Source organism: Primulina tabacum, chromosome 9, assembly GCF_025594145.1.
Source record: "Primulina tabacum isolate GXHZ01 chromosome 9, ASM2559414v2, whole genome shotgun sequence".
Lineage (NCBI taxonomy): Eukaryota > Viridiplantae > Streptophyta > Magnoliopsida > Lamiales > Gesneriaceae > Primulina > Primulina tabacum.
In genome coordinates this window covers 41093623-41111735 of record NC_134558.1, presented here as the reverse complement: position 1 = coordinate 41111735, position 18113 = coordinate 41093623, and the positions used below count along the sequence as shown (strand labels likewise).

General features: G+C 33.3%; 4 protein-coding genes across 6 annotated transcripts; 2 read left to right on the top strand and 2 right to left on the bottom strand.

Moving 5' to 3' along the window:
- Positions 1-338: 338 nt before the first annotated feature.
- LOC142556297 (heterogeneous nuclear ribonucleoprotein 1-like) lies at positions 339-4442 on the bottom strand. Of its 3 annotated transcripts, XR_012822586.1 has the most exons (4): positions 4116-4442; positions 2264-3420; positions 1363-1586; positions 348-632 (listed from the first exon to the last, which is right to left on the bottom strand). XR_012822586.1 is itself a non-coding variant. In XM_075667728.1 (2 exons), the coding sequence occupies exons 1-2, from the start codon at positions 4335-4337 to the stop codon at positions 2338-2340; spliced, it is 1305 nt and encodes a 434-aa protein (XP_075523843.1). In that variant the 5' UTR covers positions 4338-4442; the 3' UTR covers positions 1928-2337. The 3 variants fall into 3 exon arrangements, 1 of the variants encoding a protein (XP_075523843.1); XR_012822587.1 differs by having other exon boundaries at positions 339-1586; XM_075667728.1 differs by lacking the exons at positions 348-632; positions 1363-1586 and having other exon boundaries at positions 1928-3420.
- A 2684-nt stretch (positions 4443-7126) lies between these two features.
- On the top strand, positions 7127-8432 carry LOC142556779 (uncharacterized). Its single transcript, XM_075668266.1, has 3 exons — positions 7127-7252; positions 7374-7462; positions 7573-8432. Exons 1-3 carry the CDS (start codon positions 7169-7171, stop codon positions 8171-8173), a joined length of 774 nt encoding a protein of 257 aa, XP_075524381.1. The 5' UTR covers positions 7127-7168; the 3' UTR covers positions 8174-8432.
- Positions 8433-9216: 784 nt separating this feature from the next.
- On the top strand, positions 9217-10073 carry LOC142556302 (protein PROTON GRADIENT REGULATION 5, chloroplastic-like). The gene is made up of 2 exons (XM_075667731.1): positions 9217-9539; positions 9842-10073. The coding sequence occupies exons 1-2, from the start codon at positions 9279-9281 to the stop codon at positions 9944-9946; spliced, it is 366 nt and encodes a 121-aa protein (XP_075523846.1). The 5' UTR covers positions 9217-9278; the 3' UTR covers positions 9947-10073.
- A 220-nt stretch (positions 10074-10293) lies between these two features.
- On the bottom strand, positions 10294-14193 carry LOC142556296 (uncharacterized). The gene is made up of 5 exons (XM_075667727.1): positions 13864-14193; positions 11305-12124; positions 11028-11207; positions 10676-10849; positions 10294-10573 (listed from the first exon to the last, which is right to left on the bottom strand). Exons 2-5 carry the CDS (start codon positions 11692-11694, stop codon positions 10469-10471), a joined length of 849 nt encoding a protein of 282 aa, XP_075523842.1. The 5' UTR covers positions 11695-12124; positions 13864-14193; the 3' UTR covers positions 10294-10468.
- Between the last annotated feature and the right edge of the window lie 3920 nt (positions 14194-18113).

Below are 18113 nucleotides of genomic sequence, written 5' to 3'. Positions count from 1 at the left end.
AACACTAACTTAAAAAGTGAATTCGTCTTGGTCAGTAAAACACGTGACGTGCGAGCTTAATAAGTTGATAGAGTAACTCAGAATAGTCCTATGACATTTGGAAGGACAGAAGGAGAGGAGACTCGATCTAAAACATGTGACGTGTTTGCTTGATAAGTTGATACAGTATTTCAGGATTTAAATGTGAATTTTGTCCATTCGTACAAATTCATATTATAATTAAACACAAAATTCAATTTATCGAAATCTCGTAAAAATTTCAATACATCTCTTCAAATAACAGCAAAATTTTATGAAATAATTATTGTAAATATTGACACCGATATATTTTTTGTATTTTTGACATTATTCACCACCAAATATAGAGAAAGGTCAATAAATCAAGAAGAAACAATTAGATTCAGTCGAGAGTACTCTTCAATATCAATTCTCAATGCCCTCCACAATATCAGAACACGAAAACTAGACCGACTGCCCTACAAAATCTACAAACAAAAGAGATTCCATTTCGACAGCTTCAGGGCCTGTTGAGGTTTCAACATTAACACAAACCAGTCACAGCCACCCCTTTGACACGCTTGTGTTTGTCTCAGGTGGCCATTTGCGGACCTTTTTTGGAAGAATCTTGACTCCTGTACAACATAAGGCCAGATAGAGGGGGAAAGATTATGTCAACGGCAAAATTTATCAGCAGATTACCGCTATCCATAATCACTAACACCACCCATTGCTTGCCATCTATAAACTATGAACTACAAATCTATTGTTGTAATGTTGAACTTCCAACGGAAACACAACTCAAATGGTTTACTAACTACAGCTAAGATCTTAACTCCTCCATAATAGAAAGATTTAAACAAGATAAGAATAACCAAACTCCGACTGTAAAAGGTTTGCCAAAAGAATTAATTCAAAATGATACTCTACACCCAAGACACAAAGTTCAGTTCTGGCCCAAGTGATTCATATGGAATTATTAAATGCCACCACCATAAAAAACTATAGACGAAAAAATTCCATATCACAAATTCTGCTCACAGGGATGCAGGCCAAACTCTAACAACAACCCATTTATTGACTCGCGAAAAGTCCTATAGAGGCTATAATATCTCAAACATTATATCTCAAACATTATAGTAAGCAAAGACCTCGAAAAGCTAGTAAACATAGGTATGAGCAAACCGAATTCAAAACTACACTTGAAAGCAGAGAAAATCCAAAGACCACACTCCTAAACAAGTACCAAATAGTCGACTTAGAATTTAGATGAGAAAAATGAAGAGAGCAATTCTATTGTATCTCAATTTCTCCACAATATCGTAACATGAAAACCAGCCTAACAACCCTACAAAACCAACATACCAAAATCTGTGGCTGTGAATCTTCTTCCCACAAAAACCCAAGGAAGATTGAAGGATATCATTTCAACAGCTGCGGGGACTGCTTCTGCTCAAGTTTATTCTCGTGTCACCCCAGGCACAGCCACCTCTAAAGTCTCATTCCATGCTAAACAGGTTATCCAATATGCTTGTGTTTAGCTTGCTTGGAAATTTTGATCAAACTTTTTTATGCAAGCACCTCCACTCCTGTAGAACACAAGGCCAAATACAGGAGGAAGATTATACCATTGCCAAAATGTATCTACCAGTAGATTACCGCTATCCGTTATGGCTATTCATCCCATTACTACTATCTATCACTGAAATCCGTTACGAAACTAATTTATCTGATGCCATAATGCTGAACTTCTAACAAAAATACAACTCTATGGAACAAGAACTATAGCTAAGATCTTCAATAGTTCCATCATTGAAAGAATTAGAAATTAAGGAAATAACTGAACTCCTGCCACTAAAGGTTCACCAAATCAACATGTGTAAATGTTATTAATATAAAAGAAACATCACTCAGTTTTTGGTAAGCCACATTCAACAAACAGATTAGTAATGAAATATCACCACCATCACAAACATGAAGATTCCAGAGCACATAAACCTTTCTACCAGAGTTACAGGTCAAACACTAATAGCTCACCGCAATTCACTTGGATAAGGTTCAATAGAAGCTAGCATATCTCAAACATTACAGAAAACATACTTAAGACTACATTTAAAAGAAAAGAAAATTGCAAGAAGACTACTCTCGAAAAAAGTATGACTTATTAGAAACTAGCATAATAGTAAAACCAACAAACACCATCAGCCAAACTTAAGAAATCCAATGAGCCCCATGGAATAGGTGACTTCTAGCAAGAGCCACCTACTTTGGTGCCAGAGAGGGGAGTTTGTAAACTGTAAGAGCTCCTTTGAAGAAGAATAGATCGACACAAGTGACAAATTACTGCTGCTGACCCGGTCGACTTGAACCACTACCATACCCGCTTCCATAGCCAACTTGGCCACCATGTGACCCCATTGCTGATGGATCAGATCGCCATCCAGTATTTGCATAGCCTAAATTACCACTTCCATCACCATAACCACCACCCATGTAATTGCCAGAACCAGGTTGAAGATCTCCAAGAGCACTACCATTCTGTCCAGTTGCCGAACGCCCACCAACAGCTCCATAAGCCGCTTGATTTCCATAACCTCCATCATTTCCACCATACCCACCGTAACCATAACCTTGACTCCCGAATCCAGAAGAGCCACCTGGAGATTGACCAGTAGGGAGTACGGTGTTACCTGGGCCGCCGCCGCCGCCGCCAGGAGTACCCCACTGAGAGCTTCCATAGCCATATGCAGCTGGAGCTTGTGAACCCCATGAACTTCTAGGAGCATTTGGAGGGCCACCACCATATCCAGCATTAGGATTTGCATAGCTTCCTGTATTGGCACCACCATAATTCCCGTAGCCATAGCCCATACCATTACCATACCCATAACCAGGAGCATTATACCCAGACGAACCATAAGAAGGGTAACCACCACCAGAATTTTGTGAATGCGTGTACTTAGATTCCATTCGCCCATCATAAGAGCTTGAATTACCACCAGAAGATCCATAACCCTGATATCCACCACTGTTACCACCAGCTCCACCACCCATAGATCGGCCGCCACCACCAACATTAGTGTCTTTAGGAAGAGCACGCTTCACTTCCACTTGCTTACCATTTAAGTCATGGAATGTCTTGTGTAAAACCCTATCTACTGCTTCCTCAGAATCGAATGAAATGAAGCCAAATCCGCGAGGACGATTTGTTTGCTGGTCATACATTATTACTACATCAGTTATCATACCATAAGTTTCAAAATATTGCCTAAATCCATCCTCACTCAAAGTTGCTGGCAAACCCCCGACGAATATCTTTTTTGTTCTGGTACTTCCACCACCTCCAAAATTTCTTGCGCCACCAGGGTTTCCAACTTTAGAAACTTGCTGTTCCTCTCGTGATAACGCTCTTTTAGCCTCGACCTAGCAGGTATAACGATAAAATCCCATCATTATACAGACCAAAAAACCATCACATAAAAAAGGCGGTATAATTCAAGCACATCTGCTGTCTGGAGCTGGTCGAAGGAACTAAGTATACAGTCACAGCACAACGTGGTAATCCACAATACAAGCTATTTTGCATATAGATTTTCAATGAACAAGAAATTTGAAAGCTCAAAGCATCATAGCTGATCAATCATAATTTATACTGAGTAGAATACATTTCAGAAGATAATCCCTCTATCTAGCAATCCTCTCTCTCTTTCTCCTTTCCTTTCCACTCATTTAAAACTCCATGGCCCAAAAATACAGCACCCAAAGGAAAAGGAAACAATTCACAAAATAGAGAAATCTTTACAGAGTTACAACCTTAACAATACAAATTTAATATGAAGTCAAGGAGATGCGGAAAACATAAAATATATATACACACACAAACACACAGACAGATACCATGAAGATATTTTTTTATCTCATAGACTCGTACACTGAACATTAAGCATCTAATTGGAACTTACTAGATAACACGGATGTTTAAAAAAAAGGTAAATTGTCACAAACCCAGATACTACAATAAACCAAGAACAACTCAAATGTCAAACACAGATATTTCGAGAACCAAATGAAAATGAAAAAAAAAAGAACTTAATATCCATCAGTCACACAATTCTTACCGTGCGGCCATCTATAACATGCCTATCCTGAAGAACTCTGTCGAGAATGTTTGGATCTGAAAATACGACAAAACCAAAGCCTCTAGGCTTTCCAGAAATCTTGTCTCTCATCACCGCAGTCTGCAATACTTCTCCATATCCTTGAAAGTACTCTTTCAGCTTCTCCTCGTCTGTTTCCCATGAAATCCCTCCTATAAATAGTTTCCCCTGATCTGAATCCATAACTGTTTCCGACAAAAATTTGCAGAGATGAGTGCTGAGTTCGAGGGAACAAGGGTTTGGGGTCAGCTGCTTGAACTCAGCCGACTGCTGAAGAAAGAAGCGAGGAGAAGATAGGTGAATTTATAACAAGGGCTCGGATCAGATGAGGGTTCCAGGTTAAGGGCTGAGATTCGAAGTTAGATATTCTTTTTGAGCCAACATTTTTTTTATTTTTCGTTATAATTATTAATATTATTATTGGTAGTAGAGGTTAAAAAGAGGGGAGATAATTTTATTTTTGGAGAAGATTTAAACTTATTATTTACAAGGAAAAATTATTTGTAATGTAATGGGAATTAAAAATTTCCTATTTTATATTTAAAAAAGTTTTTTGAAATAATTTCGTTGGTTAATTTTATAAGACTAATATTCGACTCGACGCGACTAATAAAAAAATTATTCGTTTTATGTTAAAAATGTTACTTTCATTGTAAATATCAATCGAGTCGACTCGTTTCACCGATATAAATTGATGAGATCATCTCACAAACCTAATACTCTTTATTTCTTTAAGCATTTTCTTGGGGAAAAAAAAAACAACAACTATATATTCATACAACAGTGGATCAATATGCAGCTAAAATTTAGCAATTTGTTTTCCAAACTTCTATCGTCAGCTATTTTAAGTTTTTTTTATAGCTAAATCTATTCCAATTTTTTTTATTCATATAAGCTAATTAAATTATGCTTTATTTTCTTTAAATAGACTACATATAAATTTATATTTATTTTGTTTTAAATTTTAATAACATATGGTTATATACAAAAATGCATTAAATATTTAGTTTAATCTAATAAATATTTAATGTTTACAATGTGTTTGGCAACCAGGATTTGGGAGGATTTCGTGGGAATTGGATTTGGAAATTCAAGTATTTGAAATTTCATTTGGTGTTTGGTTTAAAATTTAAAAATAGTATTTACAAATCCATTTCTTGTTTGTAGAAAAAAGGATTCGGATTTGGAATTTTAAAATTTTTACTAAGCTACCCTTAGAAATCATATAAACATAAATAATCCATAAAAGTTTAGAAATTAATAATTCTTCTTTATTATTTGTGTTTGTAAATTCAAAAATTAATTATTATTTATTAATCATAGTGCACATAAAATAATAATTAAAAAAACATCAAACAACTTCAAACTTTAACATGAAATTAATTATTAAACGTAAAAAAGAGCTTTGGTAATTACTATAATTTTTATTAAATTAATCAATAACACACGAAACTTATAAAATTTAAACGAAATTTTTCAACTTCTAAAAAAAGTTAAAAGTAAAAAAATTCTAACCATTTAGAAATTTTTGCAGGAGAAAGTTGACTGATGAGAATGATGTGTTGATGAAAATGATGTGTTGGATAAAAAAGTAATGGTTTGTTTTTAAAATCCAAATCCCACCAAATCTTATCAAATTTGACGGGATTTGGATATACTCATTGAAATCCCATAAAATCCCATAAAATTCTAAACAAATCCGAATTCTATTTTTTGAATCACCTTGCCAAACAGTAAAAATAAGATTTTGAAATCCAAATTCCATGAAATCCTCGCAAATTATAGTTGTCAAACACACTGTTAAGCACGTTATAAGAATTCTAGAAAAATGTTATTCTCGGTGAAAAAAAAGGAAACCAAAAGATTACGGTTTAGGTTTATTGCCTTTTACCATTACTCTTTACTATGAGAGATATTGTATAACCTCTGACCAATTTATAATAAACACCAAGTTGGGTATTCTTATATTATAAAAATTAATATGAGACAGTCTTATTAATTAATTTTATGAGATAAGTTTTTTACTTGACCCAATCAATTAAAAATAATAATTTTTATGTAAAAAATATTATCTTTCATTTTAGATATGGAATAAATAGATTTGTCTCATGAATATAAATCTGCGAGACCGTATCACATGAGACCTACTCATTCTATATTTCTCTTGTTTATTAAAAATAATGATAACTAATAAAAGACAACAACAACGACGATAATAGCAACATTAACAGTAAAAATATAAATAACAATAACGAGTCATCACGAGTACCGTGCTTGGTTGAATAACAAGAACATCATGTGTTTGAATTCACACAAAGTCTATGATGAACTTTTTTTTTTTTTTTTAGATTGTGAAGAACTTATTTTGGAAGACTGAGTATGCACATACTGTGACAATATTCGGATTATCCGCGAAATATTAATATTTTATACATAAAAACTCAAAAAAATTTGACAATATTCGGATTATACAAAAAAAACTCAAAAAACTTTGAGTTTCTAGATTTAGTATCAAGGTTCAAGGGTGATCCCATTTTATTATTGATGTGGTGGACCATGGTACCTCCACAGAATCTGGGCAATTGATTTTAAAGAAATTGGTGGACTCCACATATGCGTGTTTAAAATTGGGCCTTTGATCTTCTCATGGGGGCAGTGTCCCACAAGGTACGGTGAAATGTTCCGTTAAAATATCATCAATCAAGGAAAATAGAGCATAATCGAAACTAAAGTATAGGGAATAAAAGAAAAAGTTTGAACAAAGAATGAAATGTAGGGCATGTGTGAGCCCACCGGCCACCATTTCCATGACCATCTCATAAATTATTCCCACAACGTTATTATTTTCAAAATCAAGTGGAGGCAAACGTAGTACCCCAAAATGTCAATCAGTACATGCGAATAATATGCCAAATCTCACTCAATCTCTTTTAACTCAAATTCAGGCCATATATATGCACGTATAGACTGATAAGCCTTGAGTTGCACCAATTCTTGTCTTTCGGGCTTCTGAAATGGGGTGTTTTCTTGCCTGTTTTGGATTCAATACCAACAAAAAACAAAGAAAATCAAGGAATATAAGTTCATCTGTGGAACAAGTAAGATCCCTTCAAACACCCCTTAATTATCACAGAGCTGATTATAAATAATCTCTTTTTTTAAAAAAAAATCTATTTAATTAGTTTATACATCTTATTACTCTTTTGCTTGAATTTACAGAACCATGGAAGTTACTTACCTCTTGATTCCGATGTTTTCATCAAACGTGACACCACCGAGAAGCACAGTGCACTAGATTCTGGGATCATGTAAGCCAATTGTTAATAGATTTATTCCTTAATCTTGAAGCTCGATTTTCTCAAATTAACTAAACACAAGGCTTGTATGGCTGATCGTTGTGTGCCTGTTGATTTCGTAGAGAGAAGGCAAAAGAAGCATCGAGATCAAAAATCAAGAAAAAGGTTGGCTTCAACTTAAACGTGGAGGCATATGAACCAATACACAATCACGAGGAAGACATCAACACATTATACCTCTCAGATAGTGAAGAAGAAGGAGAAGAAACCAAATGGGAATTCAACACAGATACCACAAGCCTCATGGCCACTTTACATTATGCACAAGATCCAATATCTTCAAGAATCAAATCCTACCCTCAAAATCACAGATATCACAACTGCTGCACAGACGAGATCTATGAAGATGGAGAAGACGACTATGAGTTGGAAGATGACTTGAGTAGCGACGAAGATAAGGGAGACGACTGCGGCAGTCATGAAAATGATGAGAAAAACAGTGTTTTCAGGGAAAGTCTCGGATTGAAGAATGAAGGAATTGAGGGGATTGGATCAGATTTGTGTGCTAAATATAGTAAAAAACACGTGCTTTCTGTGCTAAGTCCAGTTGAAAATTTGAGTCAGTGGAAAGCAGTGAAAGCTAAGGTAGCATCGGTGAGGCGCGAAAAGGAGAATGTTGAGTTAGAGGAGTACGTAGCAAAATACAACGAGATGTCACCCTAGGAAGAGCAAAGTTTCGATTCTTGTGATTTCAGGGACATGAAAAATTGGAAAGTTTTACGGGATCAAGGGTGCATTAGTACTGTTGCAGTTCATGCCAGTCTCTCAAACTGGTTAACTTTGACATAAAAAGGCAGTCGTGCTTGAATCTTGAACTTCATTGATGTTCGGTTTGATCGTGCATGTGTTGTGTGGATCGTTTTTGTTTTTCTTATACACACCTGTGGATTTTTTTTATTTTAATTTTTTTTTTATGATTATGAAACCAGCACCGCCTGCTGCCAACACGTGATTTTTTTTTTTATTATTATTGCAACAGTTTTAACTATAGAATATTTATAGGAGAGATTCACATTTTTGTGTAGTCATTTATAATATTTTTATTTTTTATCTTGTTAAATCTTTATTTTTAATCTTCTAACTTGTATTATTTTCGTATTTAATCGTGTTGCATTGAATTTTCATTTTTATCATTTAATTTGTATGTTTTTTTTCCATTTTTATTATTTTTTACCGGAGTTTATATAGTCCCTAACTTAAAAAAAAGATAGAAAATAAAACAAAAACAAGTTAATAAACCACGAATGAAAATAATATACCAGTTATATGATTAAAATTGAAAATTTACCGTAACACGACCACAAATGAAAAAATATATTTAAATTATAGAAATAAAAATACAAATACATTAAATTGAAAAAAATGCAGATTATAAGAAGGAAAATGTAATTTATTACATTTTTAAAATATAATGTACGTCTATCAACCATACATGCTGACACTATATTACAATAAATCTTGTAAATTAATTAATTGTGCTGAAGTTAAAATAAATTTAAATCCAGAAATTACGTAGCACTTCTCCAACTATAGCGTTATTATTCATTAAACATTCAACTTGACATATGAGTCGGCAAATTAGATATTTAGAATAAAATATTGTAATAATTAATTTTTTATAATTATTTTGAGATAAAATTAATGAAGAATAATAAATAAAAGAAAAGAAAAATCTCGGCCAACCACTTTCTTGTGGCTCTAAACAAATGGCCAACGAAATCTTCTACTCTATCACTCGAGCCGAGATTTCATCTCCAGTAGAAAATAAATGGCTACTTCGCTTTCTGCAGCTGCTTCTCTGAGAAGCTGGGGAACGTCCATCGCCGGAGGCGAAGACCACACCATGCTGCAGTCTAAGGCGGCGCCGCCACATTTCAGGGTGGCGCGGCCGGTTCGGTTGCGTCCGGTGATGAGGAACGTGGATGAAGGGAAAGGCATCTTCGCTCCAATTGTTGTGGTGGCGCGTAACATTATTGGGAAGAAGAAGTTCAACCAGCTGAGGGGCAAAGCCATTGCTCTGCACTCCCAGGTAAAAAAACTCGCTGTTAATCATCCATCAGCGCGATCTTCTGAAATTGAAAATGGTCGCCCAAAAGAGGGAAAATAGACATTTCATGTTGTATGGGCTGAACCCAAGAGTAGGGGGGGATCTTAGATGGCTCCGTGGATCGATCAAGAATTTAAAGCACAAGCATATAGCTAGCTAGTTTTTGTTTCATACAAACTGCAATTTACTTTCTTTTTTCTTCTTCTTATTATTCTTTTTTTTTCCCTATTAAACTAGATAAGTCCTTTCTAATCATTTGATGATGTTGCATAAAAAAATTTCAGGTAATAACCGAGTTTTGCAAATCCATAGGGGCAGACTCAAAGCAACGGCAAGGATTGATTCGAATTGCTAAGAAAAATGGAGAATGTCTTGGATTTCTTGCATGATTACAATTCACTCGTGTTTAACTTGATATGGATAGGATGTGAAATTCAATTCAATTTTGTATATGTGAATAAATTTAAAATTAATGGATTTGAAACGTATATATTAGTGGCAGAATGTGGAACCTCATTGGTGGAATAATTTTAAAAAAATGGTTATTTATTCAATGTGGAACTAGGATGGATGCTTTTATCATATTGTTAATTACTAACATGTTGATAATTATTTACAAATTCTCCAACAAAAAAGCTGATCCAATAGTGTTCTCGAATTAGGAACTCTCACAAGATTAAATTGTTCGAGATTTTAAAAGATTTGTCGTCTTCACTCACTTGTATGGGGGTATATATAAACAAAAAATACACATGAGTTATGCAATACAACATGATTAATTATCGTGACTAGTATAAGAGCATAAACATAAGTAACTATATATATATATATATATATATATATATTCTCTACCATATCGAGGGAAAAAAATCACTTAGAAAAAGGCGTCGTCGGTATTGTGAAACTCTTTCTCAGATCCAAGATTGGATTGGGTAATTGCATTTGAAGGAATTCACTCCACTGATGTGTGCAAATATATCTGAGTCGTCTATATCATCTTCTTCCTTCACCACAACCTACATGTGCACGCCTGAAGTTAATCTACTTATGTTTCAAAAGCTAAAAACGATGTAAGAGAATTACTCAAATTAAGGAAAAGAAAATTGAGGTATACATACCTTACGTTGGTGATGGTGTGGGATTTGATTTGAAAAGAGGCTAACATCTTCATCTGTGTCATCTTCGTGGTTGCTACACCCACTTCTCCCGTTCATTTCTCCTAACTCATCATTCTTAGCAAATCGTCCCCTAACCCGAGGCCTGCTGTCTGCAAGTGTTTTGCGGCAAGCATACTGCATTGACGTACAGGGTTGGAGCTTTGGGTATTAGTGAACCACTTGATATTATACTGTCTGTATTAGATGATTTTTATGAAAAGAAAATTTTCTGTCCCTAAATACTTTTATATACATACATATCCGTATAAGTTGTAATAACTTAATAGATGATTGAGGGAGGCCAGGGGATAACCTTGATTTTCTTGCTAAAGTTCCTCTCATTCCTTTTCTTCATGTATCGATGAATTTTCCTTTTCCTTTCTTCGACGGAGAGCTTTCCGACCTTAAAAGTGGGATCATCCAACTCTGATGCCAATGGATTTGTTGTGCTTGCCCCTCCATGGACTAGATGTTGGCTCTCACTGCTAAGCACCTGCAATTGATACCAGTAACCCAGAATACATGTCAAACCAGGTTTTAATTCAAATTAAAATAAAACAATCTTGAACCCCAGAGCTGGAAGTTTGTACATGAAGCTGATTGCCGCAGTTAAAGCCTCTTGGCATGGAATCAGGCATGAAAAGGCCACCATTTTCACTCTGGAACTCCAACTCCTGATTTGAAAAATCAGATCCCATTAACAAAGAACCCCCGGTAAAAATTCCTGAATTTTCTGCAGAGAAGGGCGCATTCGTGCTGCCTGGATTCAAATACTGTCCAATCACTGGATCCATAATCCCACAACCCGGTAAAGGTGGCCTCAAACGGATGTAAGGAGGAACAGAATTCAGTCCACATTCATTTTCATAACCTGTCCGCCGGAAGTGGCGGCCCCAGCATTGGAACCATCCCTGATGGTGGTAACACCACCGTCTGCTGCCTCTCGGGCATGTACTGATGAGCCTTGTGCAATTGCCCATCAGCCACGTCTAACAAAAACAGGTTGTTCATCGAAGAGTTTGCAAATGGTTCTTGATTATTGGTGTTGATCATGTGTTGGTGATGATTTGGAATTGGAAAAGATGGAGAAAGGCTGAAATCTATCGATGCTGAAATGTCGTTCTCTATTTGGTCGTCGGTTGGGTCGAATATAACGGATAGATGCTGGTTTCCGGGGGTGGATGGGCCAATTACGGTGGCAGCAGACAGCTGAATTTCTGTCTCTTTGAAGGTCGTATTGTAGTTATTATTCATTTCTGGTGGAACAGAGAGATTTGTGGGATAGGAAGAATGCTCCTCATAGCAGCAATTGGAACTTGATGCAACTTCAGAGTTTTGTAGTGTCTCGGGAAATAATTCAGATTCACAAAACTCGAAGATTTGAGCTCCAAGGGGGCTAGTAATTTCATCCTGTCAAGAAAATTTGTGACAACCAAAAAATTATTTAACAAAATGGCGTTATTAATTATCAAATTATAATAAGCTTGATTAAATCCACTTTAGATTTTGAGGTTTATGTATAAACCGTCTTCTCCTACTCGACTCGATCCATGAAAAAATATTATTATTATTTGTCAAAAATACTACTTTTCACTACAAGTACAAGTATGGACTAGGTCAACCTTGTCTCAATATAGACTAGTGAAACCGTCTTACATGAGATTTACTACTCGTCATTTAACACGGTTTCAAAATTTGTAGATCTGGAATTTAATTAATATTCATTAATACTCTTTTTCCTTTGTATCAAAATTTGGCAGTGTAGATTTTAGATATTTAAAAAGATTTAGGTTTGTATCCACCAAATGGCCAATTTTCCAACAACTTTTGATACTTTAGAAATACGACAGTACTTTGATTTATAGTGTGTATATATATGATCTTAAAATCAGTTTTGAACATTTAAATTTGTTGCGAGCATTGTGATACAAGACAAGACAATCGATTGTATATATATATTTGTTGCTTTAATTAATTTATGCACCCAAGAAAATATGTGCCTACATTTGATCATCAAATGAAAGCCACTAAAAAAGCCTTCCATGGAGATCTTGTAATCTTATTGGTGTTAGATTTTTTTGCAGAAAATAGGAAATTGGGCGAATTTGTGGTGTCCATGTGGCTTGTGGGAAGTGAGAATTAGGTTTTCAAAAGAGGAAATTCACGGTATTTCAACCTTTGCGAAGGTGGAACTAATGTCCTATTTATGGACAAACAGTTGAGAATTTAGTGACATTTATACCTATTAAATCAGACACGTGAAGTGCTTCCATAAACTAAATTCCTTTCTCAGTCGAACTGAATGAAGGAATCCGGATTACATCTCTTGAAAATGTAGCCCAAAATGCTAACTGTTCCATCGTGATTTCGAAAGAAGCGTGATCAATATTTATATTATTATATTATTAAACCTAAGTATCTCATATTAACTAACTGTCGTAGGGCAATGTAACACCAAATTTTCTTTACAGTTTTACTTTTATTTTGCCGGTGTGAGTTTATTAGTAATTTTTGTACATTTCTCTATCTTTTTCCGATGTTTTTTCCAATTATCTAAAAATTTAAATTATCTCAATAAATATTATCTAACACTAATCTATATCCTAGTATCAAACACAAAAAATTTAATATGACAGGTATCCCGTATCACGGAACAAGTTTATTAAAACCATATTGTAAAAATAAATTAACAACATATTTATCATTTAAAGAACAGATACATAGACTTTGATTTATGAAACAATCCATATTTGTTCTTTAACTTATATGTAAAAATATACACACCCCATCCCAAATACTGGAATTAACCAGAAAATAATAATAATAACCTTCGTAAGTGGATAAAATAGGAGTAAAATTAACACGATTAAATCACCCGTTTTAAATACGTTAAACATTTTTCGTGAAACATAAAGATGCATGGATGATTAAACACGTTCACGGCCTATATAACCGAATGATATGTATTTGTGCATGTGTGTGTAAAAATAAGAGCAAAAATGTGAGGAAAATGGTAAATCGAGAAAACAAAAAAAAAAAGAACCAATTTAATAAAATGCATGATTCAATATTGTTCTCGATCCCAAAAATGTGAAAACAAAGGGCAGACAAAAGGTGAAATAAGATACCATTTATAAGGCAATACTTACGATGGGAATCTGTTGATCTTGAGGATGAACCATGTCGTCCATCATCATTATAATCCTTGATCCCACCAAATCAAACGCACTGAAAAGCTGAAATCTTCAAGATCAGCTCTCCCCCTGCCAAACGTAAATAACCTTGCGATATTTATCAATTCATTCCGACGAATAATTAATATTTTTCCGAGCTTGGATTAGAATCCGTGCAGATTGAAATTGATGGAAGAAGACGAAAGCTTCATCTAGATCAAATAAGATGAGAAAGACCTTTTTTTTAGAGGGGATGACAGAGAAAATTTAGAGGAGAAAAGGGAGAGAAAATATATATATAACTTGCTATATTAAGCATGGGGAGGTTGAAATTTATATGGCTGTTAATTTATTTTATATTTTAAATAATGAAGGAAGAAAAAAACAAAGAGTTTGTTATAATTTATATATAGAATAGAATTTGTCGAGATATTTTAGTACGATGTAGTCAAACCGAGGTTGTCGGGGAGTCACAAATTTGACCGCTGTTTTTGTACGAGGTGGCATTTTATGACGTGGCGGGAAGGAATTGGAATATAATTACTTGATAATGATTTTAAAAAGAAAAATTATTGGGCTATTCAATAAAATGTTATTATATTGAGATGTACGTATTTTTAGTTTGAAATTTTATCAAATAATAGTTTTGCAAATATTAATTTCCTGCGTTTAAAAAATTATAAAGTGTATAAACGAAACGTCGCAAGCATTTCTTTAACGGCATAATTCCGATAACTATTTTTAAATATAATGAGCCCACATGAAACCTTCACTTTAAATAAGGGATGAATGAGATAAAAAGTTATTAATCTAATTATTGTTGAATCATAAAATATTAATTAAAGAGTAAAATTTGATATAAATTAGCAAACCTAGCTATTCATTTCCTGATGAATAATAATATAAGCAACTGAATTACACAAAAACTCATGTATGATTGTCTCATGTGTTCGACTTTATAATACGAATATCTGATCCAATATATGAAAATTATTATTTTTTATGCTTCAAAGTACTATTTTCACTACAAAAATAGTATTTTTATTGGTTGTCATGAATAAATATATTGTAATATATGCAGATTTGAGCGAAAATTATTCGACTCATGAAATAAATTACTTTTTATATCCAAGTATTATTTTTCACTCCAAAGATATTATTTTTTGTTAGTTATATTGTGAAAAAACATTATGTAACATATGTTGATTTGAGTGAAAATATTACTTTTTATATCAAAAATATATTGAGTAGTGATTTTTTTATGTCAATAATATTAATTTTCACAGCATGTATGGACCAAATTGATACGTCGAGACCATTGCACATGAGACTTAATCTTTAAGGATTCTTAAATAATAAAAATAGATCAAATTTCAAAATTAATATCCATTCAAGTAATTATCAACGAGAAACATAATTTATATTTGTGGAAGTTTGGATTAGCCAAAATAATTCTTTCAATATTATTTAGGGAAAAATAAATGAATTGTGAACCACAAGATTTCAAATATATGAGACACGTGTACGGATAAAACAGTGAACAGAATCAAATCTATTTGCTCAAATTCCCAGTTTAAAAGATCACTGTTGGATGCTTCCCTAATAAATTACAGACAACGAATGTCTTTGTTAAATAGGCTTCCATTATTTGTCTAAAATCTTTTTGCATGTAATAAAATGTATACCGATTTTGATGTATAATATAAAAACAGTAACACTAGTGAGTTAGGCTATCAATGGAAATAGATTGGATTCTATACTTAAATTTTTTTTACAATTCGTAAGGAACTTTTTAGTACGTATTTGATTGGTTTCAAGGGAAAAAAGTGAGAGGTAAACAATTTTGCACGTATATGCATGCCATGGTTCAATAATTTCGATTATTTTTTTGAATGACTATAGAATCATGCAACTGATTTTTTTTTGTTAATTATGTTGTGGTGCAATAAATAATTGTAATGCTCGAAGAGCGATCGAAATGTGACGTTTGAAATGAGTTGTACCTTCCCACCAACTATATATAGTTTTTTGGTAAAATGACAAACACGGTGTTCTTACAATTTCTATCAGAGCCAATGTGAAGTATTCGAATTCTATGGATTGCAGATAAATCAATTATTGAGAAGGAGATTGTTGAATGCAATAATTGACTATTATGATAGATAGATCGAAACATGACGTTTAATTATTGACATCAAATTAGAAACTTTTTTTCTTCCCTTTTTTTTCATAATTTTCTTCTCTTGACTTGATTTATTTATAATAATAACATTTGAACTAAAGATTTTACCGTGTTATTCACTTTTTGAAGGGAAAGAAATCGCAATCAGACAAGTCCTTTCACTTAAAAAGTCGTGAATATTTTGAAGGAGCATCATTGTTGAGATAGACAATAAAAGAATCAATTCAAACTAGAATCTCTTGTTAATTTTTGTACATGAGATAATGAAAATCATTTTGACAAAGAAAGTGAAATTATTGATGTTAATTAGTAGCTAAGAGCTGCTATTATGTGGTAGTGTTTGTAAATACTGAAAAAGTGATTACGGATTTTTCTCGTTCAAAATTTTGCAACTTTGCACAGGAAAAATTTATAATCATTTTTTTAAGTATTTGCAAAATATATACCTGTATGTTGTCAAATTGTGCTCGATCGGAAGTTTGACTGGATTTGTGATGGAGTGGTGACCTTACTGTCTAAAGAACATATTCATGGAAAGTTTGGTATAGAAACTCGCATAATTAAATTTTTGAGAGAGAATTTTAAAATATTTTAGCCGCAATTACAAATGATAAATCAATATGGTATTAATAACGTACGTGTGGTGAAAATATTGGAAATACAAAACGGGGGAAAATTTTGACTGTGAGAAAGAAATAAAAAAAAATTATATTTCTTATTTTTAGGTATTAAAATATGTTGGAGAGAAATTTTTTTTAAAAAAAACATAGGCCCTGTGGATGATTCTATAAGGATCTATATATGTCTTTCAATATTGACAGAATTTTCTTGCAATAATCATAGTATTCGGTGAAAAGGATGTTGAAGAACGTAGGACCGAGCGTTTGTCGCTTTATCAAAAGCTATAGCTAGTAGTAATGGTGCAACTCAAATCTTTTAAACCGCACAGCAGCTCAAGCACCACGGTTCGATCGCTCTACCAAGCAAGGACAATTATTGTATCCAACAAAGAATTTTACAATTTTGCAAAATATGAAGGTACACAATCGTGTCACTCGATTCAATTGTCTTACAAAAAGTTTGATGTAATAGAATCATATAAAATTTTGTCGCATTTCTGCTCAAACATATATATATATATACACAAACTCCGTATTGGAAGGCAAGGATATTATTCAAAGTGATTAAATGAGACCTCCAATGTTGAATTCTTAACGTAAAAGTCTCATGAAAAATATGCAGCTTGGGATTCCTCCGCAAACAAATCCATGTACTAGCTACCTTTATTTACATCTAAATCCTTCTTTATAATCCACAACACTTCTTTTGTTTTGTTTTTTTTTTTTAATTCCACTCATTCTGATCAAAGAACTACCCAACTTACATCATTCCCAAAAATATTTGACCGATTTAAATTAAATATTTTTGGTACTCAAAGCTAGCTACCTAGTATTTTAATATATCGTATTCGAATAATTTCATTCTAAGTCGACATTTAAGAGGTTGGGTTCATGCATAAAGGTTCGATATATAGTAAAAAATAAATAACAAAATTATGTTTAATCATGTGCTTAATTAGTAATTTTATTTTTTTTAAATAAAAATTTCAATATGTGGAGCCTAAATTAATCAGCCCAAGCAACGATGGACAGGCCTTGTGCGTTTGCTTGAAAAAATCAGGAAGATTTATATTTGAGTTAAGTCCCTTCTTTTCTCCATATTGGGGAAATATTGCATAAATTACTACTGCCATTGTACTAAATTTAGAAATTCAACTCCTTTATCTAGGCCTCCTTCTGAAAATTTTAAATTATATATATATATATGTGTGTGTGTGTGTATAAGAATTACAACAGAGGCTTCGAATTTAAAATTTTCAGAAGGAGGCCTAGATAAAAGGAAATATATATATATGGTCAAAGGTAATAACATGGTGCAGGAATCTAATATTATGTTCTGATTTTGATATTACTCGAGATTTGTTGTAAGAAAGGTTATATATGCTATGATAAAATTAAATCATTATGATTTATTTGAAATGGAA